Source organism: Megascapheus bottae, chromosome 12 (assembly GCF_031878675.1).
Source record: "Megascapheus bottae isolate mThoBot1 chromosome 12, mThoBot2.hap1, whole genome shotgun sequence".
Classification (NCBI taxonomy): domain Eukaryota; kingdom Metazoa; phylum Chordata; class Mammalia; order Rodentia; family Geomyidae; genus Megascapheus; species Megascapheus bottae.
The window spans coordinates 13,006,293-13,018,394 of NC_143520.1; the positions used below are offsets into that span (position 1 = coordinate 13,006,293).

Sequence of the window (12,102 nt, forward strand, 5' to 3'; positions counted from 1 at the left end):
AAGTCTGAATGCTGAAGTTCCAGCTGCAGGCCTTGCTCTTCTGGGGGAATTGAGATGTTAACAGGAGCTCGAGATAAAGCACAGGAACTTTGTCAACTCACTTATTTTCACATTTTAAGCAGCCAGTCTTCCTTTAAAAGAGTCCATGGAAACTAAGGCAGGGCTTCTCAGACTAGAACAGGTGGCCTGGGCAGTGGGTTAAAATGCTCACTCCCAGGCTCTCTGTATTCTGAACAAGCTTCATGAAAGCATGTCATAGGAAAATACCACCTGGGGGCCCATCTTTACTCTCTGGGGGAGAATTCCTGGGTATAAGGACAACAACTGTGGGTTTATTGGATGTGAGTGGCCCTGTAAGTGTCACAGTTACTCCTTTGAAAGTGAATCCTAGAATCAGACCACTGCTCTTTCAGCAGGATGAGCAGAAAGGTACCTTGCATGGGCTCTAGTGCTTTATGGACATGTCATTTATCTGATTGAAACTCTGTCACTGTGTGTTCCCATAAAGTTGCAGTAAAACCCAAGAGAGCAACATGAACAGTGAAGGTTCTCCTCTTACTTCCAGGTGTTCCAGTGGCTACACAGGTGCATATTGTGAAATTGGGCTTTCTAAAGGCCTCCCTCCAGGGACAAGTAAGTGTTATGAGTCTGAGCAACCTGTACGGGGCTTCTTTTTTTGATAAAATTAATAAAATAGATAAGAATCTATGTAGACTAAACAGAACCAAAGGAGAGATGCAAGAAATGATCATCATGTAAATTTGGTGGCTGTGAGATGACTTAGGAGAATTACAACTTTAAAGCTAGCATTAAAAAATCCTGTATTTGGAACATGCAAGGGAATATTACTATATATTCTACACCTATTGATACAACAATAAAGAAAGGAAATAGAAACTGGGACATGGCTCAGGTATACATTTATCTAGCAAGAGTGAGGCTCAGAGTTCACGCCTTTGCATCATCAAAGATACATAGCTAGAATGAGCAACCTGGATGTAATAGTTGTAACCCCTAAATTTAAAACTGTCACATATTATTATTGTTTTGTGAGTCATGGGACTTGAACTTGGCCTGGGTGCTGTCCCTGAGCTCTTCAGCTCCAGGCTATCACCCTACTCTTGAGCCAAGCCCCACTTTCCATTTTCTAGAGGTTAATTGGAGAGAAGAGTCTCAGGTTCTTTTGTGCCCAGGCTGTTTTTGAATCTTGATCCTCAGATCTCAGCCTCCAGAGTAGGTGTGAGCCACCACATCTGGCTGTCATACATTATTTTGTTGTTGTTGTTTGTTTGTGCTGTTAGTGGGGCGTGAATGTAGGGCTTCATGCTCTTGCTTGGCCTTTTCTTTCAAGCTAGCATTCCACCACTTGAGCCACAGCTCAAAGGACTTTCCTGCTCAAGCTGGCTTCAAATTTTGATCCTGACATCTTAACCTCCTGACTGGCAAGGATTAAAGGCAAGAGCCACTGGCTCCTTCCTGTCAGACATTCTTTTTCACCCAGTCTTTGAATGATTCTAGCCTTCATCTTCCACAGCTAAGTTCTTTTTTCCTCATGTTAACGGCTTTGTTTCTTCCATCTCACTGCAGCGATGGCTGTGCTGTTGACCTTTCTCCTGATCATCATCATTGGAGCTCTGGCACTTGTAGGATTTTTCCACTATAAGAAAACGGGATCCCTTCTACCTGCTCTGCCTAAGCTGCCAAGGTCAGTTGTATTCTGTGGAACATGGATTTGAGGCCTGGGGGTGAATATGACCCAGTGGATGAATTAAGTTTTAAAAGAATACAACAGTCAGTCCACTATTTCTGTAGAAACAGAATGTCAGGAGGGTTTAAAGCAGTCACCACGCACCACATCTTCAAGTTGATGACAGATCATTTTTGTAGCCCAGGTGGTTATGCCCCTGGTGGTCATCCTGTTGGCCTGCACAGAGGCCAAGCTCTGGGTATCCCACTGGGCTTTCTTTCTGCCAGTGTCCCTCCTGGATGTCTCAGGTCTCAGTGTCTGGGAATGTCCTCAAGTGTGTTCAGGAAGACCAGGGGCCTTAACCACCACAGTTCATGCACATATCTGAGTGGGAGCTGCATATTTCCTTTAAGATTTAGCAAAGTGGAGGGAAAGGAGAGATTGCAACGTTTCTTTTAACTAATAAGAATTTGTTTTGGTTACTTTCAGCTTAAGCAGTCTTGTCAAGCCCTCTGAAAATGGAAGTGGGGTGACCTTCAGGTCAGGGGCTGATGTCAATATGGATATTGGAGTAGCTGGTTTTGGTCCTGAGACTGATATTGACAGATCAATGGCCCTGGTGAGTCTGATTTCCCAATGATGATTTGAAGGTTGCCATTTATCTTAGAAAAGAAATACTTTTTACAAAGTTATATAGTAACATTGGGAATATTGAAATAAAGAATAAGCTCTGGCCAGAAGTTTGGCCTAGTGGTAGAGTGCTTGCCTAGCTTGCATGAAGAACCAGATTTGATACCTCGGTACCACATACATAGAAAAGCCAGAAGTGGTGCAGTGGCTCAAGTGGTAGAGCTCTAACCTTGAAGAAAGACCAAGGACAGTGCTGAGGCCCTGAGTTCAGGCCCCAGGACTGGCAAAAAATAAGTAAATAAAAAATAAAGAACAAGCTCTACACTATGTAGGCCAAGTTAAGAAACATTACATTTGTTGTAGGAATTGGGTCTAAGTATATCAATAACAGTAATAAAATTGAAATTTACCCCTCTTGTAAGCTACTCTGTTTGATTGGAACCATGAAGGGTCTCAAGCTTACTTGGAATCGTAATGAGTTTTATGAGCAGTTTAAGGGTGGAGAGAGAACATGATATTTTATTTTTATTTGATGACTTTTTATTTACATATATCTTTTTTTTTTTTGCCAGTCCTGGGCTTGGGCTCAGAGCCTGAGCACTGTCCTTGGACTTTCTCTACCAATTGAGCCTCAGCACCACGTCCAGGTTTTTACGATGTATGTGGTACCGAGGAATTGAACCCGGGTCTTCGTGTATGCTAGGCAAGCACTCTATCACTAGGCCAAACTCCCGGCCCCATATATCTTATATGTAATTCCCTACTCTATAATATGTCACATTCTTTCCATCATGTGGAGTTGGGAAATAGTGTTTTTTAGGGTTGATTGAAACCATGGCTTTGTCACCTTTGATGTTATAAAGAGGGTAGAGTTTGCTCTCCGACCTCACTGTTTCTGTCTGTAGAATGGGTACAAGTACAGGTCCTGGGAGGGCCAGATGAGCTACTTCATAAGGGTCTAGCACATAAGGGTCTAGGAGACTGTTCATAGTCTGTACTGGGAACTAACTTCCAATATTTTGTCTTTCCCCTGAATTTTTCAGTTTTTGCCATGCCTGGAGACTACATTATCTGTTTCTCTCTTACTTTCCACTCTACTTATTCTCCTTTTTTAATTCCTTCGACTACCCACCTTCTCTACTGTTCAAACCCCATCCCAAAGTGCATTGTTTTACATTAAGGGGTCATAGAGAATTCAGTTATGGGGAATGTTTTCTCTTTTTTTTGGACCAGATAATTTAGCACCTTTATGGTAGTTTAAATAATGAGTTGCCATTGGGAACCCCTGGCTCTCTCCTGCTACCCCTCCATTGTCTCTTCAGCCCTCCTAGTTTTCAGTAACTTGAGTAGAGCACTGTCCTGTCCATGTGGCCTGACCTCTCTTCCCTTCCCCCATCAGAGTGAGCATTTCGGCATGGAGGTGGGAAAGCAGCCAGTGATATTTGAAAACCCCATGTATGCAAGCAAAGACATATCTGTCAAAGTGGAGCTGCCAGCCCAGGTAAGGCACCATGAGCCTTCCTCTCAGGCTCAGTGCTGCTGATCTCACTCTATTACTGGGTTATGTGAGGAGGCATTTCCAGACCCTGTGTTCCCAGCCTCCCTTTCTGAAGTAAAGGGACTGCCCCAGGACATGAGCCTGAAAACCCTCACTACACAGTGGTGCCGATACTTGGCAGCCATGCTGGGGCTATACACCATCGCATTCTTCCGAGTCACACTTTTTGAGAGGCATCACAGTACGTGGTAGGAGTCCAGGGCAGTCAGAGGCCTGGGAAATGCCCTGACTGACACCACTCTGAGAGGTGCAGTGAACGATGGAGGGACTGATGTTCCACGGCTGGGGTCTGAGCAGATTAAAGGGAAGGGAATCACATAAGCTTGTCTTTGCTATAGTTTTCTAGGGACTACAGAGGTCTCTAGAGTTGACAGGCAGTCACACACACACACACACACACACACACACACACACACACACACACACACACACACACACTTCCTCTCATTCAGCCCTTACTAAAGTCTGAACCAACATCCAGGATGTACCTCTGTCCATCAGTACCCCTTCATCCAAGCAACCGTAATGTCACTGACAATGAAGAACATCCAGTGTTACACCCACCTCTTCCAGATTCAACTGTGGCATATTTTAGTAAAACAGAAATAGTGTTCCTAAGTGCAGAAATATTTGTTGAAATCATTTATTTTGCCTGATTCTTTGATAACAGACTTCAATAATTAATAAAATAGATGTGACATTTCACCTGACATGTTTAACTAAAATAAAATGAGGCCACGCATACAAACACAGAGACAAGTTTGAGAAGAAACAAAATGGTTCGTGTAAAAATGTTAGAAGAAGAGAAAGTTACTTGTCCTGTAATATAAATATTCAGGGTAATTTGGGCTTAAGGAAAAAAACTTGGAATCAAGTGAGTACTATAAAAATGAGTAAAGGCATATTCCATTATGCCTGTTCTTTTAAGCAATCCTTTTAAGCCTCTTTTAAGCAATTCTTTGAGAACATTAACTTTATGCTATCTATTTAAATATAGGATTCTCATTCTCTCATGAGGATTCTCTCTCATGAGTGCATTTAGGCATCTGTCTGTGCTAGTAGTCATTCTAGTAGTTGGCTGCTAGTATAAAATGAGAATATCTTTTATCCAAAAATGTGGTCAACAATGAGAATAAAGAGTCACAGAAATTTTAGTAATTGCCTCCAAAGTGTGGAAGGAATTTACCTTCTAGGAATAATGGATGAGGTGACTTTGTGATTGGTGTTTTGATTTGGGGACCTAAGTTTCCAGGTTTACTTGTCTGGTCATGTCTGTGAGAGAACATGGTATAAACAGAATCAAAGACTTTATAAAGAACTTTACAGCAAATGTGCTACTACTTATTTCAAAGTTGGATAAGCATCTTTAATATGTTCACAGGTCACTGTATCTGAAAATGTGGAAAACAAGAATTATGGAAGTCCTATAGATCCTTCTGAGATAGACCCAGAGCTGAAGCCAACTTCCCCCAGTGCTGATGGAACTCAGGTATAACCCTGGCTGACTCCCAAAGGAACACTTTCTTAAGAGTCTTTAATGTATGTTGTTCTCAGCTCCGTTGTTACTCATGGCCACCACCAGATGGCACTAATTTACACCCTTTTCTCCTGACCGTGCATGCAAGGGTTAGACCACTCATCCAACTAACATTATTGCTCTCAATGTGCCATGCACAGTGTTTAATACTAGAGATTAAGGGAAGAAAAACAGTATTTGATGGAGTTTATCATACTTTCTGGACTAACCTTTGCAGTTTTTAGACTTTATGTAGAGAGAATTTCAGTGAATGCATTTGATGTAAAACTCCACATGAATGGATATAAATCTGTCTGTCTGTCTGTCTGTCTGTCTGTCTGTCTTTCCATCTATCTATCTATCTAGTCTGAGTGCGGTTGTCCCAGCTTTACCTGCTACCCTGATAAACTATTTTACCTTAGAGTATGGCAATGCTCATGGGTGCTCAGAATATTGGGTGCACAGTTCCTTGTACCTCCGAAACTGCTCGGTGTACTAGAGAGCAAGGCATAATTCCTGGTTCTCTCTAAAATCTTCCAACAGCGTCTCAGAATTCATGGTAACTTCTAGCATCTGGGCTCTGACTTCCTGTCTCCTCTTCCCTGGTGGTTCCCTGTACAGAATAGTGGCTTCTTAAACATGGGTTCATGAACGGTGCCATCTACTTCTCCAGTAGACATGCGCTCCGCTCCTCACCTTATGTGTCAATCCTAACTTTCTGAGGGTAAGACACCCCAGAAAATGTGGCAGGAGTAGGCTGTCTGGTCCCTTGTATCCTGCCAGGTTTTGAATCTTGTAGTCAGAGCTGTGGCTAGCAGGATAAACACCTTTCTACTAAGGGTGCAAGCACCCACTGTCATCTAGGGAGTTTCTCTTTGAGCTCTGGGGGTTGTAATCTTGAGCCCCTTGAGTATTTGTAACTGATTCACATGGCCACTGAACTACTTAATCTTTTTATGATCCTTATCTTACAAGGATAACAAAGGTGTTGTTGAAATTAACTCAGAAACTTGTAAATCTCTAGGAAGAGTTCCTGACACATAGTAAACAGTCAATAAATTGCTGTTGTTGTGATGCTTTTGGAGAAAATAAAGTGAGAGTGACTACTCTGCTGCCTTTTCCCCATTGGTGCTTGGACTTGAGGCCTTGCGTTCTTTTTTTGTATTTGTGTGCCAGTCCTGGGGCTTGGGTTCAAGGTCTGGGCACTGTCCCTGACATTTTCTGCTCATGGATAGCACTCTACTAATTGAGCCACAGCTCTATTTCCAGCTTTTTTATTGTTAGCATTATTGTTGTTATTATTGGGTGTTCAGAGGTAAGAGTCTTATGGCTTTTCCTGCCCAAGCTAGCTTCGAACCATGATACTCAAATCTCAGTGTCTTGAGCAGCTAGGAGCACAGTGTGAGCCACCAGCACTTGTCAGGGGCCTTATATTCTTGTGCAGCTTTTCAAGTCCACTTCAATTATGCTTGCAGTTCAATATTTTTGCTGGTTAATTGGAGCTGAAGTCTCAAGGACTTTTCTACTTCGAGCCTTGATCCTCAGATCTCAGATTCTTGAGTAGCTAGGATTGTAGATGTGAATCATTCGTATCTGGTTGAGTGGCTACTCTTGAACTGATCGATTTAGGAAAGGCCTATTACAATTTGTCTTTTCCCTCTGGTTTCCAGGAAGCTCTAGAATCCTCTTTCTTTCTAGAAAGCTTGTGTATGTCTTCTCTTCATTTGTCCTCCCTCTGTTAAAATAGCCACGATCATCTGTGTGGCAAAGCTTCTAGGTTGTTGCAGGTACAGATGAGATAAAAGCAACCCAAAGAGTTTCAGTTACTGTTCAGGGACTCTAGGAAGAATTGGAAATCTATCACATGAGCCTTGTTCTAAATGACTGCTTTCATGAGAAGGTGGTTTACAATCCAAACCAAAGGAAGAAAAACCTATGAAAAACTCCATTAGACTGATTTTTTTTATTTCCTTCTTTCTTAAAAAATTTAATTTAGGCTTCAAAATGGAGTGTCTTCAAACGAAAACTCAAACAAAGCAGCAACTTTGAAAATCCCATCTATGCAGAGGTAATTTTTAACTATTGTTTATAGGCTAATACTGTTAGAAACAATTTGAATTGCCTCTTAGATTCTAGTGAGCAATCTGGTCCAGATTTGTCTTGGCACAAAAATGTGACCGGTGTTGTTGGTGGGGACTAAGGCGTTGACTCCCGTTTCATTGTGATTGCAGATGGACAATGGACCAAAGGAAGGTGAGGCTGTGGCTCCACCTCCATCCCCCTCAGCCCCTGAGAAAATGTCTTCCAAGAGAGACCCCACCGTAGGTTACACTGCAACAGAAGACACTTTCAAAGACACTGCAAATCTTGTTAAAGAAGATTCAGAAGTCTAGCCATGTTGGTTCTTTAGGGAATAATTAAAAACACACTTTTGCACATATTTTTTTTACAAACAAATGAAAAGAGTTAACATTCGGTACTTTATAAGAAAAATATTGTATACAAAATATATTTTTCTTGGGTTGTCTGGAGCCAGATATGTCTTATGTGTGTGTGTTTTTTTACTCATGCCATTTCATAGTTTTACAAATAATTATCACGATGTACTATATGTATATCTTTGCACTGAAGTTGTCTGAAGGTAATGCTATAAATATATTGTACATTTGTAAATTTCGGGACGATTATCATGTCACTGAATTTGCTAATAAAATTATCTCTTGAATTCGTGGGTGATCATTAGGATGGATTTAGGCCTTTAGGTCATGTCTAAAGAAAAGATATCTGTGTTTCCTTTAAAGCTATTCAAGAAAAGAGTCCATTCTTGGGTCCATTAATTAAGTGCATCAGCGTTTAATTACTGCTCGAAATTACATGTTGGCTTGATTAGTAGGTGCATGCTAGAGGCCACAGTTTTTCAGACACCTGGATTTGCCTAGAGATGCTTCAGACATTACAGCAGCTAGTTGGTGAATACATATGAAGCTGTAACTGGAGAAGACACCAGAAATGTGCAGAAAGGTGAAATGGATTCACAATCTCTAACTTCTGTAATATCTGAAGCAACATGTAACCCACACTGAGTTGGTATTCAATTGAATGAGCTCTTTTCCTGAGACCACCTTAGGCCCTTGCTTAGCATTTCTGGTGGTCACCAACGCTAGTGACTGGAGCATAGTAGCTGACTGACTAAAACCAAATCCATGTCTTCATAAAGCAAGGTGCAACACAAATTCCTAAACTGTGAAGCCTCGACTAGGTTTTTGTTTCTGTGTGTGAAAATATCATTCTATTGACTATTTATTTCCTAAGTTGAACATGAATAGAAAGGGAAGCCATTCTTATTGAGCTGTTTCTTAGGTCCTTTGCCTAAATCTGTCCATATAGGCCAGGATGTTCTGTAGAACCCACATCTTCTTGTTGTAGCTGGTATAGTCTGCAGAACAAGAACCACGACAGGAATATACAGTTTCCACAGCCAGTGGCATTCCTGCTGCTCTGTGCTCATATTGCACATTTGTTAAACAGTGAATGAATGGATGGATGGATGGATGGGTGGGTGGGTGGATGAAACGTACTACTGATTATTTTATTCCTGAGCTCTCAAAATATTTGTATTTTGAGTGTTGATTGTAATTACTTTGAAATGTACTTTGATTAGAAAAGCAACTAGAAATGATGCTGCTGAAAATTTTCTAATAAATGTGTATTTTATCAGACATTTGTGCATTTCTTATGTGTCCATTGTGAATCATTTGTATTTTATGGGGGCAAGAAAAGCTTGTTTGCTTTCCACTTCACTAATTCCTTGCCATTTGTTTTTCTAGACATAAATCCATAGCAAGTTGTTTGAAAAATCCACGAATATCTGCATTCATTTTGTTGTTGTCCATAATAGGTGGCAGTGAGTTAATAGGGAAGAAAACAAACAGGACTCTAGGAAGTAGCAGCAAGGTCAGATCCATGACTAGACAACAACTGCTGTCAGCAAACAGTAGCAGTCATTCACCAAAATGGCAGTTAGTGTCCCTATGTCCTAATGACCCAGCCATTTATTTGTCAGGGGGATGAATTCCCAGTAGTATTTTCAGCATAGGGGCGTGGCCATTCTCCAGATGCTAATCTCAAAGAGCTATGGAGTTCAGTGTGAAAATGTGTGTAAGGAGAGTGTGGTCCAAAGCCTGGTGTGAAGTGTGCCTTTGACCAATAGTAACCATGATTATTATAATTGATGAGGCAGAGGGGAAGGGGAAGAGACATCTGAATTATTTTAAACCTTCTTCACACTGATTTATTGAGTTGAAACCCTTTTGTACAACTATCTAATGACAACAATAATTAAAAAAAAACTTCAAGGGATTTTTAATGCATAGCCAGGGTTGAGAACTACTATTTTAAATAGAGAAGCTAATGGTGGTTGTTTTTCCTTTCCTTTTCCTTCTTTCTTCTTCTTTTGTTTGTTTTAATATAATTTTTTTGAGATAAGGTCTGTCTATATCTCAAGGTGGCCTTGAATTTGTCATTTTCTGGCCTCTACCCAAGTGCAGGGGTTATAGTTGTGTACCCCTATGAATGGCTCTTTCATGTACTTGTAAATGGAGAAGATGAGGGGGATGATGGAGATTTCAGCTGGAATTTTGAAAGAATACATATTTCTTGTCTGTGAAGGAATGGAAGTAGACATTACTTTTTAAAAGTTTAGTGTGCTCCAGTCACCATTCTAGCCCATGGCTAGAATCCTAGCTATTTAGGCGACTGACTCCTGGAAGAATGTGACTCAAAGCCAACCTGGGAAGAAAAATCTATGAGATTCCACCTTCAATTAACCAGGTAAAAGTTGGACTGGAGACTGGGAATGTGATTTAGTGGTGGAGTGCTTGCCTAGTATGTATGAAGACCTGAGTTCAATTCTTCAGTACCATATAAATAGGAAAAACCAGGAGCAGTGCTGTGGCTTAAGTGGCAGAGTGCTAGACTTGAGCAAAAAGAAGCTCAGGGACAGTATCCAGGGCCTGAGTTCAAGCCCCAGTCCTGGCAAACAAAAACAAAAAGTTGGACTAGAGATGTGGCTTCTGTGGCAGTGTGCCAGCCATGAGCTAGAGAGATAATATAAAATGTGAAGCCCTGAGTTCAAGCCTCATAACTAGTAAAACCCTCCCCAGACTAAAAGAGGTAGTCTTTTCCAGGTTATTGGAAAGGTAACAAACACCCCTGCATGTGGGGAAACTCAAGCTGAGAAGGATGGGAATGCAGACTTGGGCCACAGTGCCAGAACCACAGGTGCCTGAAATCGCCTCTCCTGAATGCTTCCAAGGCTCTTGTCTTATGCCAGCATTTCTTATTCCAATGCCAAGATTAAGGCCCCTTGCATTAGCATTCCCCATATTTTAGTACCTGGCACCTGTTGGTTGAGTAACAACAGAATAGTGCGGTGTGGATTTATTCCAGCCTCAACTCCAAGGGGCTATTCTTTACTTAAGTTCTTATTTGTTGATTACCCTGAGCACGATTGTGGTGGCCATTACCTTGAGAGACCTTTCTGAAGCAACACCAGCAGAAAGGATTAGAATGTCCTGGATGTGTCCAGACAGCGTAGAGATTTACACAAAAACAGGTAGGAGGAGTGTGTTCCCAACTGGACTGCTGCAAGGCTAATGTTTTAGTTTGTTTTGGGCATAGGAGGAGGGTTACCTATAAAAATAAAGCACTGGAAAACGCTTGGGACACCCAGCACCCTTGAGCCCTTCCTGCTACAGTACTTTGCCATCATTTCCCCCCAAATGTAAAGGAACCAGAGCCATTCTGGGAAAGGCAATGGAGACTTGATTTGCAAAACAGAAACATGGTCATGTAAATTATGGAGGTAGGGTGTAGGCTTTGGGCTGGAGAGCACCTTTATCTGCCTTGGCCTTTGCCAAGAACCTTGTTCTGGACTCCAGTCATAGGAGGAAGTTGCATTTTTCCCAGATCTGTTGATCTCTAACTGGTCAGAGGTCGGCGTCTCCTCCCCTGAGGTCAACAGCTGCAGAAGGAGAGAGAAAGAGTTGGACAAGTTTAACTTCAAGCTCTCCTCAACCTTTCAAGTCCAAGAGCTCAATAATTTATCTCCTCTCTGGTCTTCATTTGGAATTCAGTTAATTTCAAACTCTCTGTTAAAATAAATTGTAAGCTTGTTATAGTAACTTCAAAGAAACCCAATTCTGTGGTAATATTTTGTTTTCCTTTATATCTGCAAATGCTTTGTCTCTCTCTGGGTGAACGGTCAGAGAGGTGCATGTTAGAAATTTAGTACTATTATTACTTTTAAGTATCTGAAGGTCTGGCCTTGGGATTTCAGGGCTGAAAGTTGCTCTCTCTCTCTCTCTCTCTCTCTCTGTCTCTCTCTCTGTCTCTCTCTCTGTCTCTCTCTCTGTCTGTCTGTCTCTCTCTCTCTCTCTCTCTCTCTCTCTCTCTCTCTCTCTCTCTCTCTCTCTCTCTCTCTCTCCCTCTCTCTCTCTCTCAGTGTCCTTTTTCAGGGATGCATGCAAATATCCCTATCAATCCAAGGCAACAGGGAACTTTCATGGGATCTTAAACATACACTGAGTTTCCCTTGCCTTTTTCTTCTCCCCTGTGTGAACATCTTGGGAAGGTGTCTAGCACTCATACATTGTCTGTGATGTTGAACTTGGTATGCACTAGATGCCAAACAAATGTTAACCAAGTCAATAA

The 12,102-nt window shown here is 41.5% G+C and overlaps 1 protein-coding gene across 1 annotated transcript in view; it reads left to right on the forward strand.

The window, feature by feature from the left end:
• Lrp2 (LDL receptor related protein 2) overlaps positions 1-9,110 on the forward strand; it is a 176,277-nt gene extending 167,167 nt beyond the window's left edge. The window contains exons 73-79 of the mRNA XM_090342693.1: positions 566-633; positions 1,588-1,705; positions 2,177-2,306; positions 3,717-3,818; positions 5,257-5,364; positions 7,388-7,459; positions 7,623-9,110. Of these exons, the coding sequence (XP_090198819.1) occupies positions 566-633; positions 1,588-1,705; positions 2,177-2,306; positions 3,717-3,818; positions 5,257-5,364; positions 7,388-7,459; positions 7,623-7,784 (760 nt within the window). The 3' untranslated portion in view covers positions 7,785-9,110. The remainder of the gene's footprint in view (positions 1-565; positions 634-1,587; positions 1,706-2,176; positions 2,307-3,716; positions 3,819-5,256; positions 5,365-7,387; positions 7,460-7,622) is intronic.
• The last annotated feature ends 2,992 nt before the right edge of the window (positions 9,111-12,102 follow it).